Source organism: Protopterus annectens, chromosome 2.part1 (genome assembly GCF_019279795.1).
Source record: "Protopterus annectens isolate FY-2018-M chromosome 2.part1, PAN1.0, whole genome shotgun sequence".
Classification (NCBI taxonomy): domain Eukaryota; kingdom Metazoa; phylum Chordata; order Ceratodontiformes; family Protopteridae; genus Protopterus; species Protopterus annectens.
Genome location: NC_056729.1, coordinates 352,199,802 through 352,224,555, shown reverse-complemented (window position 1 = coordinate 352,224,555; position 24,754 = coordinate 352,199,802). Strand labels below are relative to the sequence as shown.

At 39.0% G+C, this 24,754-nt stretch overlaps 1 protein-coding gene across 1 annotated transcript in view; it reads right to left on the bottom strand.

Moving 5' to 3' along the window:
- Positions 1-24,754, bottom strand: part of FAM184B (family with sequence similarity 184 member B) — a 908,731-nt gene that overhangs the window by 603,225 nt on the left and 280,752 nt on the right. The window contains exon 2 of the mRNA XM_044063450.1: positions 5,077-5,910. Within this exon, the coding sequence (XP_043919385.1) occupies positions 5,077-5,910 (834 nt within the window). The remainder of the gene's footprint in view (positions 1-5,076; positions 5,911-24,754) is intronic.

Here is a 24,754-nt window from a genome sequence, read left to right as displayed (position 1 = left end):
GTTCACTGTCTGAAGAACTTCTCCCACCACAGGGTGATGTGGTGATGTGTTTTGATTTTGGAGGGACTGATGCTTCCAGTTTTAACTGACTTGAATGCTCAGATGTTAATGGCTCTTGTATTTACAAAAGATGAAGTTAAATGGCACTGACTAATACTAAGTTACCAGGCCCAGATAGTTTGCCAGTTTTGCTTTATGTGTTAATGGAGGAAATATTTTTGACTTGCTCTATTTTGAAAGATGGAGTACTTCTATCATCTTAGAAGGGTATAGCCATTTCAGTTATTCTGAAAACAGATAAAAATTCTCTACTTTGAATTTCTTAGCACACTACTTTCGGGTTGTAACAAGATTATTTTTTATGTTTTTTGGTGAACAGACTAGAAAAGATTATATGTAGATTGGATGATGACCACTGTAAATTCATTAAATAAGCTAGTGATAAAACAACATGCACACGCTTTTGATGCACCAGGCTCTCAGATGTCAGCTTAAATGAAGAAAAAGCCTTCAACATGGTCCCTTAAAATTGCTTGCTTATTCTACTTACCAGTTTTGCTTTTCCTCCCCAGTTTATTAAATGCTTCCTGAAATTTGAAGAGGCTTCTCTGACTCACTCAAGGTTGGTAGCAGGCTGTCCTCCAAAATATACTTGGCACCTATCAAGGATGTCCTTTGTCACTTATTTTGTTTATTATTTATTTGAACCTATTAAACCAGAGCATCTTGTAGTCTTCTGTGTCAGGTGTCTGTGGCCTTAGTCAGCATCTTCAGATAGCATTGTTTGGTGATGATGTCTCAGTACCAATCCAAAAGTTCAAGCTGATGCTCTATTTGCTTTGTTGCATTTCTTTGGGAGGTTTTGGGGCTTCAGGGTTAATACTACTAAAAGAAAAGCCCTGGTCTTTAATTTCTAGTCTTTTGAATATCTAGCCATTTTTTTCAGTTTCTTTGAGGTCATACTTTACTTCCTTACCTGTGCATTATGCTTGATGAAGATATTCAGTCTATAATGTCTGACTCATGGGCTATGGTGACCTTATGGCGCCAGCTATTTTTAAAAAAAGAATAACCTTCCCCTGGGCCCCTGAGTTTCTTTCATAGCTAATTGAAATGCATGTGGTCCAGTAGATCACTGATGAGCCTAGTTTGATTTTTCCCAGTTTCCCCAGAGCAGTGTCTGATTAACTGACTTGCTCAAAGACATGCTTTAGGAAGATGAATAATCAAACTGTAGACTACAGGAAGTAGCTTAGAAACAGTTCACAACAACTCATTATCTTAATCAACTACACCAACTGCAAGACAACAAGAGTTTCTTGGGGTTTGGGTGTTCCAGATTTAGAGTTGTGTTAATGAACTGCACAATTGAAACTGTTTTTCATTACTTGCTTACCCACAAACCCCCCTACACCATTTTACTCATGTAATCATAACCTTGTTCTAACCCTACACATAACATTACTAAAATTCTTTCCTAACAGTACCACTGCCAAGATGATATTTGATCTCAGTTTTGTAGCTGGAGATTTATTGGCATGACTTTTTTAGTGGGAGAGAAGTATTAAATGCTTATGATTTGCTCTTATTAGTCCTTCAATTTTTTTTAATTTTTCTCTTTCTTGTTCTACCATTTGTGATTCCCGTTTTTTGAGTTTTCAACTTTTTATGATATAAACACACACACACACACACACATATATATATATATATATATATATATATATATATATATATATAGTTTTCTACCTGTGTTTTCATGCCGACATACCACATAATGAAAATTATTTACTTACCACGAGAACAACGACAAATCCATCACCGACAGCTGACGCAACGGATCGACAACGTCGACGTTACATCCATGTAATAGCGCTAATAGTTGTCTGTCATCAGCAGTATCACACACACACATATATATATATATATATATATATATATATATATATATATATATATATATTATATATATGGCTCCCCTTCAAAACATCTAAAGTTCATAACATTGAAGCTCAAAATATTGAGACCATAGCATCTAAAACCCATAACATCTAAAACTCATAACATCGAATTTCATAACATTGAAACTTTGCATTATAACTTCAAAACCTACAAATCACATGTAAATAACATCCCCTCCACCTAAAATAACACCAAAGTAGTAAACACACTTTGTACTATGTTTCTGTAGTTAGGAAATTTACTTTTTCCCCCACTGTAGTGTGATCTGTGAGTTAGCATATTTAATTTAGGGTGTGTGGGTGTGGGGGCATGGGGGGGCTTGCCCAATGTTTTCAATGTTATGAAATTCGATGTTATGAGTTTTAGATGTTATGGGTTTTAAATGTTATGGTCTCAATGTTCTGAGCTTAGATGTTAAGACTATTCGATGTTTTGAAGGGGATCCATATATATATATATATATATATATATATATATATATATATATATATATATTATATGTATGTCATTTTAAATGCCTTGGGTTCTGTCTCTACTACCCTCTCAACTTTAGAACCATATTAACATCATAGCTACTAAGCTTAAGACTATGCTGGCAGTACATCTCAGAATTATATATTAGTTAATTCAAGAAGGCAGAACAAGCACTGAAAAAGGAATTCTTCTTTTGATTATGGATTATTGCATTCCATTTCATTTCTGGCTCTTATAGCAGCTGCAACAGGCTTTCTGCCCCTTTAATGGACAACAATGGGTTATTCAAGCAGATTGCTCAACTTGCTGTCTCTTTCAGTCCCTGTTAGTTGATACTGCCTCAAAAAATCAGAACTGCAGATTTAAAAAGTAACCCACTCAACTGTTTTACCTCTTAGGCTTGCTACCTTTCCGTACTGTTTTACTTTCACCTTGAAAACCAAGTTGAAAATCCTCTAGCTGGCTCTTAAATGATGATGTCACATCTGCCAGAGCTCTTGCTGTAGTTACAAGGACGTTTCCTCCCCCAAAGTGACGTAAGCACTGCCTGATTTGCATGCTCTGTAGAAGAGCCAGTGGACCTCCCACATTGTGATGTCAGAGCTGCCTTGCCCAGCCCCTTACACCCCATAAGGGTGAACAAAAGTCTCACTTCTGTTGATTGTCTATAACAGATTTATGTGAAATCTTTTGAAGGAGTTGCCAGTTCTGGGATTTGGGAGGCTGCATTTTTGAAGCCAGTAATCATTTTATGATAAATCTCTCTACCAAACTATAATGGCAAGTGCTAAGTAGTCGTCTTTGTTGGGCATGCATGCATGGCAATAGCTGGGATTGAATCCAAGTTTACATCTTTGTAGAGCAAAGGGGCAACTGTGTGTGTGTGTGTGTGTGTGTGTGTGTGTGTGTGTGTGTGTGTGTGTGTGTGTGTGTGTGTGTGTGTGTGTGTGTGTGTGTGTGAATGCAAAGGACAAGTGTGTGTGTGTGTGTGTGTGTGTGTGTGTGTGTGTGTGTGTGTGTGTGTGTGTGTGTGTGTGTGTGAATGCAAGCAAGTGTGTGTGTGTGTGTGTGTGTGTGTGTGTGTGTGTGTGTGTGTGTGTGTGTGTGTGTGTTTGTGTGTGTGTGAATGCAAGCTAGGGGCAAGTGTGTGTTTGTGTTTATAGTGTATCATTTGTTAGCTATTTAGCCAAACAGGAAGGAAAAATAAGTGGGAGTTTGATGTTTTGCAAAGCAGTGATTATTCCTAGTGCTATGGAGCTTGGTTCTAAATTTGACAGGAGGAGTGCAACAAAAAAAAGTCTCCCACTGTAAGGAAGGAAAGGCTGACAAAAAAACAGTACATTAGTCTGGTTACCTGCTGTGAGCTGTCAACCACATGCAGATAATGGGTCAAATTACCCTTATCTCTTTGACAGCTAGGGAAGGTAGGTGTGAAGGGGGAGGGGAGATACCTTGAAGACCTAGATTTCAGCCTTCACAAAAAAAAAATCAAGTTAGGATTTTTAAGAAGAAAGAGCAGTAAAATGTACTTTTCATTTCTGCTCTGTACCATTTGCACTGCTTGTGTTTGAAGTAGTCATTGAAAAAGGATAAAATTTTAACCAAAAGTAGGTGACTATAACACAGCAGTGAATGCCTGTAAAATCAGTGCACTGACAGGAGCTTTAGGGAAAACGTGGCAGACATGATGCAATTTTTTGGAGACAAACAATGCATTCTGGGATACTTAGAGGCAGACTAAACAATCAGAATTATTTCAGGATGTCAGACCCTATGTGGTCAGAGTCAGAAAATGCATATAAAAATATCTAAAACCTCTAAATAGTCCCAGAGTGGTGTTAAAATGCAGGAATCACCAAACCATGATGAAATAAACATTTTTTGAGTCTATGGGTGCAGGTCTCCTTTAAATAAGACTTGTTGGCTTGTGGCGAAGTCTCTTCACTCAGAACACCAATGTGTTACCCTTTCTAATTCTGAAGCCTTAACTATAGCCAAAAGTCCTGACAATGCCTCGTGTGCTCTTCTCAACAAAGCTATCTTGGACACTGTCCAAACCTTCCACAGCATCCTCCTCATGCCTAAATCTTCATCTCCCAACCTGTATACACTAGAATGCTTCGTCAAAGTTTTCCTTTCCTTGGGCTCTAAACAAAGGACCTCTACCCTTGGCTATATGGAGCACATAAGCTTTTTTAAGTTTAAATCCAGTCTGTACACACATCATCATTTGGCAAATGTTGTCTACTGCTGTACATAAAAGTGATCAATTACATTTGGGATCTTGATCAAAATCTATATCAACTATTACTGGGCTTCTGTTTACTTGTGGGTTTGTGAGGTTGCAAATTGAACTATATATTGTTGTTGCATGCATTGCTCTGTATTTTGTATGTACTCTTCTTCAGGTTTTGTAATTTTGTTTTGTTTTGTTTTTTTGTCATTATCTAGTTTGGATGTGTAGCTAAAAAGGAGACATTGGTCCAGTCTACCTAGCTTAAATAAAAATAAATAAAACATTAGTATATTACTGTTGGTTTCCTTATTAATATAGCTATAGAGTTTACTCATTTTGACACATTAAACAGAACTAGTTCACTATCAAATGATATTTGTTTATAAAATGGTCACTTCTCCTACCTTTATCCTTGATTGTAGCTTTTGGCAGTGCTTTTTGAATTCATTAATCTTCTGAAGTTTACTTTCTGCATCGGCCTCAAGTTTTTTCACCTTTTGTTGCAGAGCTGTCTCCTGAGCTTGCATACTTTTCCTTATGCCAGCTTCTCGCTCTTGCCATTGTTTCAGAGTCTCTGTCATTGACTGCTGTATAGCCTTTTTCAAGGACTCTTTTTCCTTATCAAATGAAGTTTTCATCTTTTTAGATTTCTGTTCATAGTCCTCAATTATTTTAAGATTCTCAGACCTTAGAGCTTCTATTACTTCCATTAATGCCTGCATCTCTGCTTTGCACTGTTCCTCAAGTTTAACTCTTTCATCCATGCTCTCTCTCTTCCGCATAATACATTGTTTTTGAAGTTCATCTGACTCCTGTTTTTTCTTCTCCAGCTCCAACATGGCTGCTTGCTTGTTGAGTTCCAGTGTTTGCTGAAGCTCTGTAAAGTGGCAAAGTTTGTTTTCAAAGTCTTTTTTCATAGTAAGCATCTCCTTAGAAAGAGCCATTATCCTTTCAGCATGTTCATTTTCTATCTTCAACTGCCTTTCTTCAACCTGCTTCTTATACATAGCAAAATCTAACAAGGCATTCTCTTTCAGTTTTTTTTGCTGCTCTAAGGCTTCTTCCAGGTTCTGAATGTGTTGTCGTAGGTCAGTTTCTTCACCAGCCCTGTTTTTGTATTCTAAGAGTTTCCCTCTTGTTTCTTCAATGATGTGTTGGATCTCTTCATGGTGTGCATCCTTAATAGCCTGCAGTGCGGCCTCATGCTCATCATTCTTGGTATTCAGAGCATAAACAACCTGTAAAATAGTGAAAAAAAAACAAACAGCATTGTCAGTAAAAAGCATTTGCAGTCTTTTGATTATTTCTTCTGCAGGATCATGTTATTTGCTGTAGCAATGTCTAAAAAATTCCACGACCCATCTTATTTTTTTTCACAATTTTTTTTTACATGTAGCTGCTCTACCCTAGATAATATAGCTATACTACAATTATCATTGCTGTTGAATGGTTTAATTTTAGATCATTAACATTTTTTATTAATGCAACATCCGGTACTTTTGACTTCAGAAACTTACAAAACAGCATAAAGTATAGCAAGACCTTTTTTCTATTTTTGCCTTATTTTCAGAGTTAAAAGCACCGCATAGAAGTGATGTAATTTGTTTATTGTTTTTGATTTTCATGATTAAAATAGTATTAACTGTCAAATCTTTAAAGAAATTAGAGGTCACTAAAGCAGCTCAGGGTGGCACATAGAGGTACACCACTGAGAGATGCAATTTAAGCTCTTTGACTTTAGACTAAAGACCCAACCCTGGTCACATGTCTCAGATCTCAGACTCACCAATTACATAAACTACTCATATACATTACATGTGACATCCCCCTTTTAGATAAGATATTTTCTCTTCTATTATGCATTTGTGTAAACATATGTAATACATTGAGTATACCGATTACACTCTGAAGAAAAATTAGTCTTGTTATAGCAAGGTGCATAAGTAAGAATCTAGCTAAAATAAGCTTGATGTACATAGAGTACCACAACTGTACCCTGAAATTTTGTAAGTTCTGTAAAGAAGAAAACTTTGTTAGGCACCTGTCTAATGTAAAAACTGTGCTTTGAAAAGTTTAAGTACCTGGCACTGGTGTTATGCCCTAATCTCACACTAGGGAATTAATAGAAACCACTATAGAAAACTGTCAGGAAGTCAAAACAACTGCAAAAGCTGTCATACTTTTTTGAGTGTGGTAGCAACAAATGGATAAAACCTTTGAACCTGTTAAAAAAGATCATGCATAATGCTTTTTTCTGCCACAGTCTGTGAGATGCTACTGTGTTACAGCTTCCAAATCTGTAAAAGGCTTTATGCTTCTGCATTTTTTCTTTCTTTCTGTTTTCTATGCATCTGGTAGCACATTATAGCAGCTATAACAGTATGTATTATAAATAATTCTTCAACAACACTACGTGTTTCATAGAACTTTCTCACTCTCTCTCTCTCTCTATATATATATATATATATATATATATATATATATATATATATATATATATATACCCAACAGCAGTAAAGATCCAAAGGTCCATATAGTGGAAAGAATTATGTTATGTTCAGTTCTCTCAAGTGCAGCAGGTAAAGCTGCATTTGTGGCAGAAAACTGTGATTTGGTCTCTGTGATCATAACCAACTTGATATATGTTCTCAAAATACAGGTCAAAAGTCACTTATTGAGCATCAGTTCACTCCACCTTTGAGATGAATTTCTTGACATCCATTTCTCAGACATAAAATAATTTAGTTGTGATCGAAGACTCAGTCATAATCTTCTTTGTTATCATGAGAGTCAAACACATTAACCTTAACCTTGTTGTGAGTAAGGCTCACACTACCACACAGACAGCAGCACCCCAGAACTGCATAAGAACTCTACAGTCTGCTTATAAAGCTTCTAAGACCTTTTATGTTGTATATGCATCATATGTTCTCAGACTGGAAGTCAGGATTCACCTCTTCAGCTTCATTTCACTTGGATCTCTTACTGAATTTCTTGACATCAATTTCTAAAATATATAACAACTTCTTTATGATTGGACAGCCAGAAGACATACAGGTCCCTAATCATAACCAAGTTGTTATATCGTCATGAAAATTAATGTCAAGAAAATTGAACGGTGTATGGTGCAACGATAGTTTTGTCACCTCACAGCAAGAGGTTCTCCAGTTCGATTTTTGGCCGAAGTGCCTTCTGTGTGGAGTCTGCATGTCCTCCCTACGTTTGTGTGGGTTTTCTCTGGGTACTCCAGTTTCCTCCCACATTACAAAGACATGCGTCTGGAGCATTTCTTCCTGGGCCCGGCCTCCACTGAAAATTGGCTTTGTTCCAAGTCAGACTTTCCTGGTAAACAAATGATAAATAAATTTAACTTGAAAGTGGAATTAAGTGAAACATCTATTCTGAGAACATATAATAGGTGTACAGCACAAAGTTTGCAACAGCTTTGAAAACTGTAGGTTTCTGATTTCAGAGCATAATCATGACACTTCATGTGCAACAGGTTTGCTATAGCTACAAATGCGCTGCCACACAAGCACTTAAAGTATGGCAGAGCAAAGTGTCTAGCAGCTTTTAAAGCTGTTGCTAGATAAGAGGTCTAACTTGTTTCTGTCTACTGTTTGTGTGGAAATGCAAAGTTGTGGTAGCTATTATAGCTGCTGGGCACTTCTTGCTCTAAGACTTTTTTTTTTAACTTGTAGTACATCATAGAAGATAAAATTTCTCATATCACAACAAATTAAGATCAGGTCACCAGTCATAATGTTTTTTGTTAATGTATTCTTGACACACATTAAGGAAATTCACCAGCTGAGCTTTGCTTTCAAGGTGAATTTCATGAATCCAATTCTCAAGCACATTAACAACTCAGTTACAATGACTCTCAGATCATTGAGCCAGGTCCATTGAATCCTGGCTTGTGGGCTGTAAGGAGCAGGGAAAGCCGAACACTTCACCCCTAAAAGACTCATGTTACAGCCTGTTGCTGAGTTTTGCTGGATCAGATTTGATGATCTAGGAGTCAATGAAAAATTACTTGATGAATCATTGCTTACTCATACGGATGCAGTACACTTTGTCAAATGTACATTTTGCCAAAAAGTATACTGATGCAACTTTAAATTGAATATTTCATTTTCTTGACATCAGGAAATGTTAAACATTGAATCATAGAATGTTTTGTGGTGTGTGAGATGTGTTTGCATTGCAGGTTAGTAGGGTTTTGTCAGTTAGGGTTAAAATTAGGGCTAGATAAGAGAATAGATTAAGTGGTGTGTCTGCAAATGTGTGTGTGTGTGTGTGTGTGTGTGTGTGTGTGTGTGTGTGTGTGTGTGTGTGTGTGTGTGTGTGTGTGTGTGTGTGTGTGTGTGTATCTCTGTGTTTCTGAGCTAGGTTTAGAGTAAGGACTAGGTAAGGTGATAGTTTTAGCATTTTGTAAGTGTGTTTGTTAATATACTGTGTTGTGCAGGTGTGCATTTGCCTGTCTTGTGCTGTGGTACTGTTAGAGAAAGGGTTTGATAAGGTAATGTTAGAGATAGGGTTAATATTAGTACACAGGGATGTTAGCTCAGACTTTTGGGTCAGAATGGGGAAGGTGCATGCCATGGGCTGTATTTCTGAATGAGGGGCTTGAAGGTTGGGAGTATGTGCTGAAGGATCTAAGGTTATAGGGGATGGTTTTGTCATGTAGTCTCCTTGACAGGGAGGAAATGAGTTAAAGTTAGTGAGTTTTGAAGGCTAGGCCTGCCACAGGCTGAGTGGTTCAGTGTTCCTAAGGTAGCAATCTGTCTTTATCAAGTATGACGCAGTAGATTTATTTTTGGGGGGGCTAGGATGATAAATCTGCAGATGTTATTGCAGGTAGCTTGCAGAACTTTGAGACTATTTTTGATGTGATGGCCATGGTGGTGACACCATATTCCATTTGGGGAGAAGGATGTCTTGACAAATCTTCAGGGGAAAGGAAGTGAGATATTTTATAGGACCAGAAGTTGTTTTCTATGTGCTGTTGTAGGTTGAGAGTAGGGGTCTGATCAGACACTGAAGTAGTTATAATACTGAACTGGGTATATTGCCTCCTGACAGGAGAACGTTATTACCCAGTTGTTTTGTACCTTGGATAGCATCTGTTGAATTCTAAAGAGCATATCTTTAGTTTTCTTTGTTTTTTTAGAATTAGTCTGCCAGTAAGTAGACATTCAGACAGGTTTTGGAAGTCTGCTTCTAGCTGCATTTTGATCATTCATTGAGAGAAGTTGGATCTATATATGGCTGTTTCATCTGCATAAAGTAATATTGTTACATGTGGAGGATACATGCCGAGTTTATTGATAAAAAGTGAGAAGAGTATAGGTGAGACTATTGTTGTGGTACTACTATGGAGAGTGGTGCAAGTGGTGGTGGGTCCACTCTGCACTGGAAATAACCTGATGGAAGGAAAGATTCAAGCTATTTTGCTGTTGTAGGGCTATAATAACTGGTGTTCCACTGTACCAAATACTTTAATTAGGCCTGCAAAGTGGCCCTGCATGTTTACCTTTGGTCACACTGGTAACTGTGTCATTTGTAAAGGTGTAAGTAGGATGTCACAGTACTTTGCACAGACCATAATTCGTGTACTCTGTCAGCTGGATGTAGATCTGATTTTTAAGTATTTTCCAAGGTGGCGAGAATGGAGATTGGGCAGAAATAATTTGCCTTTGATGGTTTGGATGATTTTTGAATGTGCTTGACAATGCCTGTTTTCCACTAGATTGGAATAATACAGTTGGCTAGGCAGACAGTAAATATATGGGAAAGACAGTGAATGAGGTACTCTTTACAGAAGGAAATGTACTGGGGCATCAGATAGTATTTGGTTTTGAAGGTTGGCTATATTTTTGTGCCTGATTCTTTTGAAGTAAACAGCAAGGTCAGTGGATCTGGGTAGAGAGCTGTGTCATGGGTGATAGAGATGATGGTTTGTTAATGAGAAGTGATAAGAATTTTTTGAAAAAGTTTTGGGGAGACAGTAAGCCAGAGTCTTGAAAATGGTCTCATTATATAGAGAGTTATTTGCTGGGCTATGTCCTGATTGTTAACCAAGGTCCAGATTTTTGTCTGGTTTACTTTGAGATGAGATTGAGATTCTCTAAGAAGGTTAGTTTTATGCCATCTGGTGGCTTTTTTCTGGCAAGTTCTCTGGGTGAAATGCATCTTGTGTTCTGGAACTGGAGCTGTTTTCCAGTGTTTTCATGCTTTGTCTAAAAGTCTATAAAGGACTTATAGTTTTTTGGTCAGCCACTGATTTAGATGGAGTTTAAGTAATCTAGAGATTTTAGGGAAGTGTTGATTTTGGAGATATAGTATGCGGTAGGTTTGGGATTTGCCAAGGGTGTAGGGTTCTTGTTGGCAATAATTGTGACAATTTGACAATTACTATGTGCGCATGATTTCAGACACTGAACCCTATTATAAACCATTTAAAAATAGGATCCCCCAATCAGAATCTGTAACTACATAGTCGGCCTTAGGCATAGGCCAACTAAGCGCCCGCCTAGGGTGCCTCTCTAGCAAGGGCACTTTTCCAGTAATCTGGATGGTGTAAATAGATGAGGGTGAGGGCACAAGGTGGTGTGGGGGGTGCTGTGGAGCCCTTTAGCCTAGGGCACCACTTGACCTAAGGCCGACCCTGTGTACCTATTATCAAAGATGTATCACATGGATCCATTCCTGCCCCTTCCGCTTCTCTATAGTCATTAACAAACTTCCTTGTGACCTCCTCCATCTCCACTCATCTTCTATGCAAATGACATGGTCATTTACTGAGCAAGTCACTCTCACTCAAACATTTAATTTTCAGCTCCAGTCAGACTTGCATGAGCTCCATGAATGACTCATAAACTAAAAACTACTTCTCAACACCTCTAATACCAAAAACTATGCTTTTTGAAACTTTACAGAAAATTCACCGTGCACCTGAATCTTTAGCTATCTTTGATTTACACAACCATACCATAGAAACAAATTTCATTTTCAGATAACTAGGATTATGGCTTGATAAATCACTAACCTTCCATTTTCACATAGACAGAGTGAGAGCAAAAATAAACTCCCTCCTCTTCTGAGCCAGAAAGAGCTTCCTTTTCTATCTCAACAAGCCAGAGCAGCCATCAGCAAAAATGTTGACCTCTCTCAGTGGGAATATGGACTATCCATTTTTGCATCCACCTCTAAGAAAAATACTACCAATCTCCAGGCAATCTACAACAGCATCTGCTGATTCGATACAAACTCACCCCTCTGTGGGCATTATTGTGTCACCCTAAAAAAAGCCAAATGGCTAGCCATAAAACAAAGAGCTAACCTACTGCAAGGACCCCAACTCTATAACCTACTCCACCACCAGACATTTACTCCCCTTAACAGCTAAACTTCATGAAAAAGCCTCCTCATATAACCTGAGACATCACTTAAAAGCCATGCCAACACTCATTACCCCAACAGCCAAACTCCACAGCACTGCACATACATTCTCCTCTCAGGCACCTTCTATTATCCAAACTCTCCCAATCAACCTAAATTAAAATAACACTCCAAATTTGGAATGCAATTCAAAAAGTACCTCTTCATCCAAGCCAAATGCTCCTGCTTCAACATAGGACATATCACGTAACACAGTGTCCCTTTCTCTTTTTCCACTTCTCTTCTTCTCTCACGGACTTACTGAAGGTTGACCCACTTTAGAAACTAATATAATTACTGCATATTACATTCTGTTTGCTTATTATAATGCACATATACAATTTATATATAACTAATCTGAACTACTCTGTTATTGAGTACATTTCTGCTTTTTCTGTTTGTGAAATGTTTTGTATTTTATCTGGGCTGAGCCTGAAATTGCACAATATTGATTAGTGCACTACCCTGGTAAACAGATATAAATACATAAATAAATTTACAATTGAAATATATGAGTGGCACTTTAATTAAGCATCCAAATCTTGTTTAGTATTTATAGTCAATATACAATTTGTAACTGTCCTTGTTTTGGCTAACAGCACTCAGATTAATGGCAACAACATCCCTGGATTGAGCAGCCCTGGCACAGTAGTATGAATGGCTTCAAAACAGGATTCGGTAGCCAAAGTGCAAAAAAATCCAGAGTGATTCAATACAGATTGTGCTCAGTTCTGATTATTTTCAGTCTATGTCCAAAACTTATCTCTGGCTATAAGGTACATTATGTTTAGCACACCATGCCCTCTATGATGAAAACTTACAGTTCTTACTGAGTACTGATATGCTGCAGACAAATGAATCATCTAGAGGATGTGATTATACTTTCCAAAGTTCCTAAATGTAAACTGGCCTTGAGAATTAAATTTAAATCTCCTGGCATTGCTAGGTCCTGGAACAGGCTACATCGATATGTCAAGCAAAGTAGTTTTTTAACTGTTTTTAGCAATAAATTTGATGGTTTACCTTCATAAGTGCATTATGCACTTGGGAGAATCCACTTTTTGCAAAAGGAGGTTCCCAAATTGACAATACCTCGAAAAAAAATTATCCGAATGTGCAATGAGTGAATGCACATTGGCATTCTCTCATTGCAGATTCGACATGTTGGGTGGGGAGTGCACTATAGTGGGGATTGGGAAATGAACCCTTTCCCCACTGTAGTGCGATCTCGGAGTTAGTATATAAAAGTAGGGGGGGTGGGGAGTGCATGGGGGGCTTGCTCCCTGCATTACGATGTGTCTCCGACATTGTAGTTCGAAAATCAGCGAATCTGCTGTTCGATTTGCTGATCTTCAAACTATGGAGACTTTCACAGTTTAAAATTCACCCTTTTGGTTCGCACAAAGCATGGTCAATATTGTCATTTCAGACAATATTAAGGTAAACCAAGTTAGATACTTGGTTTGGGAGTACATTTTATTCCAGGAATTTGGAGCCTTTGCTCTGATGGTCTATGACCTCTATGCAGTATACTTCAACTATAAAACTATTTTCATACAGGAAATGTTTAACTTTATTTAAAATACTGCCATTGGTTGCAATATACCAATGACATTGTAAAATTAATGTCCAACCCTTCAACAAAGGGGGGCATCGTGTACTACAAAACAAACATCTTCAGTACCTCTGACTCCAATATTCTTTCTTTTATACATATTACTGTTTGGATAAACCTTAGTACAACCAACAAGGATAATAACTAAGAACCAACACTGAAGACACAAACTGCAGAGTAGACAAGGTACAAACACAACAGCCCTGTTTATTGAAATGAAGATTAATTCTGAAGAAGTCTTGTTACACTCATGATGAAAGCGCTTAATCTTCATTTCAATAAACCTTAGTACAACCATCCAGTACCATTTCAAATGACCACACTAACTGTTCAGGGTAACCTCTCACAAGAAGTATATCAATCACTGCAGAGGTTACCCTCTGAAATCCCACATCCTCAGAAGAAAGGTTTTGCCCTTAGGAATTCACCATAGGGAAGGGAGTCCAAAATCTGAGGGGCATAGGCACTAATGGCAAACAAAAAAGTATTTGCTGTAGTAGGTTTTCTATATAATATAGTCTGAATTTTACTATGAACTATATAAACAGAAATATCCAAAAAACATATTTTATCTGTCTTAAAATCAGAAGTGCAGCAAGGTCCAAAATAATTATTCTGCAATCTCCTCAGAAATTCATTTAACATCTCAAACAATTCCTCAGGAATAAGAAAACATATATCATCAATATAACATTTAGTATAGTACATTCTGTAATAGAAAATGAGATGGACCAAATGCCCAGGGAGTGTAAAGGAAGTTCAACATGTGTTTATTGGAGTCTAATTCTGAGTTCAGTATAGATGCTATTTGTTTTAAATCTCCACATATCACTAATTGTTTTCAAAATGCAGTAGTCTATGGTCTAAGGTGCAGATGTACTACATATTACATTGGCCATACTATGAGTCAAGTGAGGAAGAGGGCACATGTACATATAAGGGGCATTAACAGTGTGTCCCAAAGTAGTCCAAAAATGTTACACATTTTTAGGACACAGGATATATAAGATGAAACATTGTTATTATGCATGTATATCCATATTCAGATTTTTATTTCAATGTTTCAGAGCTTTTACTACATAAAAAGCTTGGTATATATTTCTGTATAATATTTTGCAACCTAATGGATTAAATAATGAATTCCTATGAAATATCATTATAAATATATAAGAAAATTTTTTTTTCTGTTTCAAAGGATGTCTCTTTAAAGTTAAGCTCTCTTTATTCATAAATGCTGATTGGTTAATTGAAAAACTAAAAACACTTAGATACTGGAAAACTGAGCTGCAACACCCTGTTAGCTGAGAAAAATAATAAATGAATAATAAATACAAGCCAACAGAATAAAATAGATCACTACACAAATGTAAAGCGAAGCGCTTTCATGCTTTAATTAGAACTTCCTCAGAACTTTAGTGCAGTACAAAAAAAATGTTATATATATTAAAATGAATCATGTGATGAACCTTTAATTAATTGTAATGAATTACTTAAAGCAATACACACATAAATGAACACCTAAATATATCAAAATTCCCCCATTACACTATAACACAACAAACCAATAAATAAATATAAGAAAATCACATTTCAAAAAGGTACTTAATATTAATACATTCGCTCTATCAGCTTGCAAAAAAAAAAATCTGCCAATTAAGCTCTTTAACCTTTTAATAGTTTTTGAAATCACCACCATAAGCACTGGGAGTAACAGAATCAACTACAAAAAATAAAAACTTCTAAAATCAGCATAATTTAGTGGAGTTAGTGCATGTTTGGCCAGAGCATTCATGATGTCTTTATTTTCAATACTCAAAAGATTGTTTAGAAATGCATACACTAAACTTCCTTATGGTCTTCCCTATTTAAAAACAATAACAAGAATCGCAGGTGGCAAGATATACTACAAACGTTAAGTAACAAGAAAACCTGCCTTTAGCCCATAGCAGCAAACCATTATGCTTGAAAACAGCATTAGAACCTTCATTAATGAGCCTGCATTTCCTGCATCCATTACAGTGAAACATACCACTTCTACTGACATTATTAGTAACAGGAATATGTTCAAACAGTGTTTTTTAAGATCATAATTCTTTTTGTACAAAATTTAGGTATCACACCAAGAACTTCACTGAGGTCCCTATTGCTCAAAATAATTTTCTGATTTCCAGTAACAATCTCCCTGATGCTGCGAACATCAGATGAAATGGGCAAAGGGAACCCCGTTGACATAAAACTGCTATCAACTTCATCTGTAACCTGTCCACTGATGTTATTAGAATGAGGAAAACCACTAAATAAAATTGAAGGATATTTTGAACCTCTCAAATGTTTAACTTCAACAATAACACTGTCTAAAAATTGGGCAGTATAGCATCTTTCCATAAACAATTAGATCTTGCTAGTTCTTTCTCTCTTGCACTTCAAATAGTCTAATCACTTTGCACTTCAACAGGTTTTTGTAGCAATTATTGTAGCACACCTAAGTGCCATCAGCACTAGTTGTTCTTCATGGAAATAGCTCCAGTACTTAGTAGGTATGACCACCCCTCTTGGCATGATTAAAGGGCAGTTCCTTGTGCTTTATCCTGTTAACCTGGTGCTCTTGGGCTTTCTGAGGCAGTGCAGCAACTGCCTCATGTACACAGACAACCCTCTCCTCTTACCTCCCAACACTCAAGACTTGTGAGAGATGCACTTATATCACCAAATTGGAAGCTATGCACTCTCCAGCCAAGACCAGACTAGCTGGTCAAGAGGAGAAGGTCAACACCTGCACTACACCACATGGAACACATAGCCCTCCAGAACACCCGCTATCACAGCTCTTACATAAAAACATAAACCACACACCCACCTTCATGGAGGCTAGCAATAGAAATTTACCCAAACAGCAGAGACCTCCAAGACAGAAACGCACTCAACCACCATAACACAGCACAAACCACAGGACACATAGCTCACCTCCACAGTGTGCCCCTCAACTTAAGCCCCTAAGGCTAAACACCTTGCCCAATACACTAATCATAGGTGACTCAATAGTGAGGCACACAGACATCCCACTCACTAGGTTGAACAAGGAGATGGTAAAAGTCAGCTGTCTATGAGGGCCAGAATCCGACACATAATACATGCACTCAGGTCACTCCACAACAAGTACAAGTATGACTCTGTCATTGTCCATCTGGGTGTGAATGACCTGAGATGCATCTCCCTGGACTACATGAAAAGAGACATGGTGGAGCTCTTGGATTATGTGGCCCTGGCAGGTATGACACTAGCCCTGAGCAGTATCCTACTGTCACCCAGAATGATACCACAGTACAAATAAAAAATGATTGACTTCAACAATTGGCTAAGTTTCTGGTATCATTCTAAGGGGATCCAGTATCTGTCTGCTTGGGATGACATGACTGACAGACCTCGATGCTTTGCCAGAGATGGCCTGCATCTGTCACCCCTGGGTTTCCAGTTACTGGTTAAGACTCTTTCCACCCCTATAGTGGCAAGAGCCACTGTAACAGCTATAAATAAATGCAATCTGAGGGTCATGTTGCTCAACACTAGAAGTCTAAATCTCAAGATGCACTCACTCAAAGCACTCCTCAAAATGAATAACATCATTATTTGTGCTGTAATGGAGACCTGGTTTAAAGTGGCAGAAAGCACCCCTGTGCTACCAGGCTATAACTCATTCCACAACTTTCGACCCCGAAATATGGACTGAAGCTCCAAAGGCAGCAGTGTCTCCATATTCATAAAGGATATGCATACCTCCAGACTAGTAGCCCAGCATAACGCAACTGAGATACTTCAGGTACAACTAACATTGGATAAGACGGCGATCTGGGTCATAGCCTGCTATAGGTCCCCAACCATGTCCTTAGACTCTCACTCCATGTTCCTAAGCACCCTGGAATCTATCAAGGTCCAACCCAACACTCCTACTAGGAGACTTCAACTACACCTCCATCAACTGGGAAAACTACTCAAGCACCAATACACTGGCCCAACGCTTCCTGGAATTCATCAATTCCAGGGCCCTGTACCAGCTCATTCTGACCCCCACTAGAGGAAGCAACATCTTTGACCTCGTTATTACTAACATGGGCTACCATTGCTGTACACCAATAGTCAATCCCTCCCTGGTCAGATCCGACCATAAACTAATCACCATGAAAATCCACATCTCACCCACACCCCCACAAAGGTAACCACCTTGAAAAACTTCTCCAAAGCTGACTGTGGACTCCTAAAAACAGAGATGACTAACTTCACGGCACCCATGCCAATGGAAAATAGATGCATGACTGCCGAATCATACAGCAATGCACTGTACGAACATGTACATAAATGCATGGAACTAGCCATACCCAACAGAACCAAGACACTCTCCAGCAAGAAAAGGAAACAAAAAAAGGTGAAGTGCCAAGACTGGAAAAACTTCCTTATTAGCCTCAACAAAATATTGAGATTCCTCATCAAATCTTCTAAAGCCAGCTATGAAGGCAGAAGTGCACCAGACACTAAAAACAATCACAAAGCCTTCTATAGCTATATCAAGAACCTCCAAGGCAATACCCAGGTTTGCTCTGAGTTACTGCACAATGGTTCCTCCTATATTCAGCCAACAGATATTGCCAACATACTGGCTGACAAATTCAGTGCCAACTTTACCCGTCTCTCCACCCTAAAGGACCAATCACAATACCGGAAGAATGTCAGGTACCCAGCATTACTGCAGCACAGGTTAAAGTTGCATTGTCCAAGCCCAAGAATACAGCTTCCATGGGACCTGATAATATCCCTGGCTGTGTCTATAAAGGGGGAGCGACTACAGACCCTGGGAATTATTGCCCCATTAGCCTGGCAAGTCTGATATGTAAAGCTATGGAGCGCATCATCGTGGACCTAATTAACAAAGATATAGGAAATCTCCAAACTCTAGACCCCACGCAGTTTGGCTTTGTGAAAGAGAGATCATGCCTGCTCAACCTGGTTGACTTCTTTGAGTCAGTTACCAGGGCTGTGGATGAAGGTAAGGCAGTGCATACAGCCTACTTTGATCTGGCCAAGGCCTTTAATACCATTCCTCACTGAGGAATTATTGATAATCTCACCAAACCAGGCATCAATCCCTATATCACTAGGTGGGTTGCAAATTGGCTCACAGATAGAACACACAGTGGGAAAGTAGCGGACTCCAAGTCAGACTGCCGACCAGTCACAAGTGGAGTCCCACAGGGATCAGTCCTAGGTCCTTTCCTGTTCAGCATCTACTTCTCAGAAGTCCAGGCCAACACAAAGGGACTCTAGCTGACCATGTTTGCAGATGACTGCAAGCTGGGAACCATTATTAACTCCCCAAGTGATGCAGACATCCTACAGAAAGGCCTCACTGAGACCAATGACAGGTGTCAAAACCATGGCCTTAAGCTTAACACCAAAAAATTGCAGTCATCCCCTTTGGTAAAAACTCAGTTCCCACTAATTACCACATTGATGGGAGCCCACTGAACACTGAAGGCATTAAAAGAGATCTGGGGACACAGGATGACAGCAACCTCTCCTTCGACCACCACATTGCCACTGTGGTTAGAAAGTCCTTCTATGTGGCACATCTCATTACCAAGGGTTTTGCATCCAGGAAGAAAGAGGCCATCATCTCTCTCTGCTCTTCCCTCATTAGACCAATCATCGAGTATAATGCCCCTTTGGCATGTACCTCACTAGGCACCTGCAACAGCTGGAGAGGCCACAGAAGTACCTCAAGAAGAGGATCATAGGCATTAAACACATGTCTACATGGATAGACTCAAAAGACTCCAGCTATTCTCTGTCTCATATCACCTACTTAGAGGTGATCTCTGCTCGACTTACAAAGCCATGCTCTGTTAGAAATGCTACATTTCAAGAAATCCCAATCCCTCTGCACCACACCCTACAGAGAGACCTTAACCTCTTTACCACAATCAACAGGACATGCTGGAGGGACAGGTTCCTCACCCAGAGACTGCCCATGCTCTGGAATAGACTTCCCATACATGTCAAGCAGAGCACCTCACTGACCCTCTTCAAGAGAAATCTTGATGAGTGGATGGGTAATATAGAAAGTTCACCTGATCACTCCAGTGGGTCTACTTGATAGAGGTACTGGGAACTAATGTCAGGCGGCATGATGCCAGGGCACTTCTATGGGCTAGGCTTGTAAAGGCTCCAGGGCCATTAGCCTAGTACACACCTATGAACTTATGAAATACAAAAGTTCATTGTCAAAATTCACATCCGTACTAATAAGATGACTAATTCTCTTAAAATGGCCCCTGACAACATTTTTCTTCATAAACTCATGGTGTTGGCTATTGCAAGCAAGATAATTGTTAACAAAATAGCTTTCCTAAAAATGTTGCTGTGAAAGATGTCAAAATCTACATCCATAGTGATCTCTATAATCCAAAAAATTAACAACATTTCCCAAACACCCTGGATTAAAGTTTAAGATGCAGGTACTAACATTAAGATTATGAATAAAAGTAGCAACTTCCACATGATCACCTGCCCACACAAAAAAATAAATCATCATACCTAATGTAAAATCCAACTTTTTTGATAGTACATGAGAACAGAGAAATTCCTGCTCCCACCAACTCATCACTAAATTGGCATAAGAGGGTGCCATCCTGGCACCCATCGGCACTACTCTGTTTTGTTCATTGAAAACAAAAATATTGTTTTCCAACATGAGCTCGACTTTAGTAAATAAAGTGCCAACAAAAGTGCCATCTAACTTTGCAACATTAACCAAATAGTTCCTAAAAACTCCAACCCTGCAACCATGGTATACAGGAATACAGTGAAGCCACATCCAATGTAAACAGTTGTTTGCAGCACAGTGGTGCAAGAGGTTCTCTAGCTTGATTCTTGGCTGGAGTGCCTTCTGTGCGGTGTGTTGTTGTACAGATTTTCGCAGAATTCCAGATTTTTGCTTCATATTTTTGGTATGTTGTCTCATAAACCTTTCCAACATTTGCCTTCATAAATATAAAATACTCAAGTACAACTCTCTTTCCTGTAAACTAAAAATAAAACACTACACTATGTACCCTCCCCATACACTACTTAATACACCCATAACTACTTTACTTCTTTCTGGAGACATCCATCCCAACCACAGCCCCTCAACCTCTATTCCTAACACCAAACCCAATACCTCATTCTTCACTTCCCCCTCCTTTATCCAACCCTCCTTCCACTTCCTACTCCAAAAGCCTTTATATCCACTCTCTCAACATGCAAAGTCTCTTCAGCATAACCACTGAATGCTTGTTTAGCCCATACCTCCCTGCACATTCTAACCCTATCCGAAACTTGGCTAAAACCTCATATTAGTAGTAATGTAATATTACCACCTGGCTATAATATCTACCATTCTGACAGAATCCCAAAAAAAGGTGGAGGCATTTCCATCCTTTACTCTGATCAACTCAACTGCACACCTCTAACCATTCTTGTACCCAATTTCTACCCTGCTGAACTACTTATTCTTAACTGCCACCTAAACTCACATAAAAATTTGCCATAGCCTCCATATACATCCCTGCAGGCAATAATATTCCCACCCTTGAGCATATTCTGTCTTGGGTCTCCCACAACATATCCTATGAAACCGTCATCCTTGGAGACATCAATATTGAGTGGTCCAAGTTAATATCCGGCTCTCCACAACTCAGTATTAACTTACATGGTTTCCAACAACTTGATACATCTCCCACACATATGCACAAAACCTCTTCTACCAATCCAATCCTACACTGGATTCTCACAAACACCCCTAACCTCTACCACAACCCCTGTACCTTACCTGACACCTTAAGTGATCATCTTTCCACCCACATCCAAAGACACTCTCTCCTATCACCTAAAACACATCCATACAGAGACTGTTGCAAACTCTCAAACTTTAATGCCAACATATTTAACTCCACCTTATAGACATAAACTGGTTCTTCCTCCAACAGCTCCCTCTCAATGAAGCTGTGCTAAAATTTTATCAAATATTCCTTGACATTCTTAACTCCCTTCCCCCACTAGGATAATTAGAATTAAAGCCAATTATGTTCCCTGGCTCTATAAAGAAACTCAATCCTTATGCATAAAAGAGATAGTGTTTGGAAAGCTTGGATTAAAACCAAATCACCATCTCTGCACCAAAACTACAGGGAACTCAGGAATCTTTCCAAAAAAACTAATTAACAAAGATAAGAAAAACTTTAACAACTCACCCTAATTTGACAGCAAAAATCCTGGTCTCTCTCTGCAGACAACCTACCAGCTATCTTCCTCAAACTGGCTGCTGAATCCATAGCCTACTCTGTATCTATGCTAATCAACAGATACATTCAAAAAGCCATTGTCTCAGACATCTGGAAATCCTTCTAAACTGTCCCACTCCATAAAGATGGGAATTCTACTGACCCATCTAATTACAGATCCATAGCCATACTTTCCTCTCTCTCAAAAATTCTGGAAAAATGCATCCATACTCAGCTACTAAATCTACTTCTCCAAGAAAACTTGCTAACTCCCATTCAACAAGGCTGCAGGCCAAACCACAGTACTGCCACTGCTCTGTTATCTTTTACTCACTCTGTAGCCGAAGCCAGAGACAACAACCAACTTGTATCCTGTCTTTTCCTTGACCTCTCCAAAGCCTTTGATACTGTTTTACACTCTACTTCTATCTAAACTATCTGATCTCAATCTTTCTGGGCCCTCACTTGGTTAGTTTACTAGTTACCTCTCCAATAGGCAACAATCAGTCAGATGGCTCAATTCCTGTTCCTCCTTCCTACCCATCAAATCTCAGATGTCTCAAAAGTCAGATGGCTCAATTCCTGTTCCTCCTTCCTACCCTTCAAATCTCAGATGTCTCAAAAGTCAGATGGCTCAATTCCTATTCCTCCTTCCTACCCATCAAATCTGGAGTCCCCCAGGGCTCCATCCTGGCCCCTCTTCTTTTCAATATCTTTACCAATGACCTCCATACCTCTTGCAAACAGTCCACCCTTATTCAATTTGCTGACGATTCTACACTCATAGACATCTCCAACAATATCCCTCATCTGCATGCCCACACCCAAGACTCTTTCTTGTCTATAGAAAAGTGGCTCTCTGATAATCAGCAAATCTTAAATCCAAAAAAACTAAACTTTTGCTATTCCTTCCTCAACTTCTAGCTCACAATAAATCAACCTTTGTCATCACATCCCTTGACAGGACTACCATTAAAGCAGAATCCCACACTAAGCCTTTAGGTACCATTATCAATGATGAACTAAAATTTATCCTGCCTATCCAGCAAAACATTAAAAAACATCAAAAACAAGGTCTTCTACACAGAAGTAAGAAATTTCTTATTTCTGATGCTAAACTCTCCCTGGCTCAGGCACTCCTCCTTCCCTTCCTACTCTATACAGCCCCAATCTTTACTAACATCCAATCTACTCTCTTTTCTAAGCTAGAACAAATATACCACAAAATAGCTAGATTTGCTTCCAACTCACCTCATAACTCTCACCACTGCTTTGGTCTCAACACACTTCAATGGCTAGAAATTCCCCAGCAATTTCAACTGTCACAATTTCAAATCACACATTCCATTCTGTACAAACCTACATCCTGCCCCTCTGTGTCCTCCCTTGTATCTTACTACACCCCCAATCGTCCTCTCCATACCACCAGTCAACAACTCCTTGTTATCTATAAACCTAACAAACATATTGGAAAACTGCTATACAAATACACTTTAGCCCAAGCCTGGAACAAACTTCTCTTGTTCATGAGAACCATCTCTCACCCCAAGCACTTCAAAAAGGAGTTAAAACAATTCCTACTTAACACAAGGTCCTGCCCCTGTCATGACCCTACCTAATCCTCCACTCCCTTTTCTTCTCCAGTACTCTGTACACTATATTAGACTCCTCAATTTTCTTTACTCTAAGCACTCATAGGTTCATAGATTCATAGGTAGGTACTAGACTATTGGTCCTAGGGCCTATATAAGCCTAGCCAAATGGTACCCTGGCTTTTGCCACCCAAGAAAATTATTTTCCTGTGCCCCTGTCAAGCAGAGCCACAGAAGTGATCCCCGGGGTGAATTTCCTATCTCCCATCCAATCATCATGATTTTTCTTGAAGAGTGCTAATGAGGAGCTTTGTTTGATATAGATAGGTAGTTTGCTCCAGAGTATGGGAAATCTCTGACACAGGAATCTATCCCTCCTGCATGTTCTGTTTATTGTGGTGACAAGGTTTAGGTCCCTAGAGCATGTAGCTCGGAGGGATTGGGATTTCTTTACATCGAGCATGTCCAACAGCTCTGGGTTTGACATATCTTTGTATGTTAGGCAGAGATCACCTCTGAGTAGGCGATATGTGACAGAGTAAAGCTGGAATTTTTGAGACGGTCTGCGTAGGGCATCTATTTGAGGCTGGTAATCCTCTTTGTGAGGTATTTCTGTGGCCTTTCCAGTTGTTGTGAGGTACATACCAAAAGGGGCGTTGTACTCTATAATGGGTCTAATGAGTGATGAGTAGAGGGGAATAATGATCTCTTTTTTCCTGGACGAGAAACCTTTTGTGATGAGGTGTGATGAGGTAGAAAGATTTCCTGACTACTGTGGTGATGTTATTATCAAAGGAGAGACTACTCTCCACCTGTGTCCCAAGGTCTCTTATCACACTTTCAGTGTTAAGTAGACTACCACCTATGTGGTAGTTCATTGGTACAGAGTTTTTACCAAAAGGGATGACAATGCACTTTTTGGCATTGAGCTTGAGGCCATGGCTTTGACACCAGGCATCTGTCTCAGTGAGGCCCTTTTGTAGGATGTCCACATTGTTAGGAGACTTGATTATGGCTCCTAGTTTGCAGTCATCTGTGAACTTTGTTAGCCAAACACCTTCTGTGTTAGCCTGTACTTCAGAGAAGTAGATACCAAACAGGAGAGGACCTAGGACTGAAC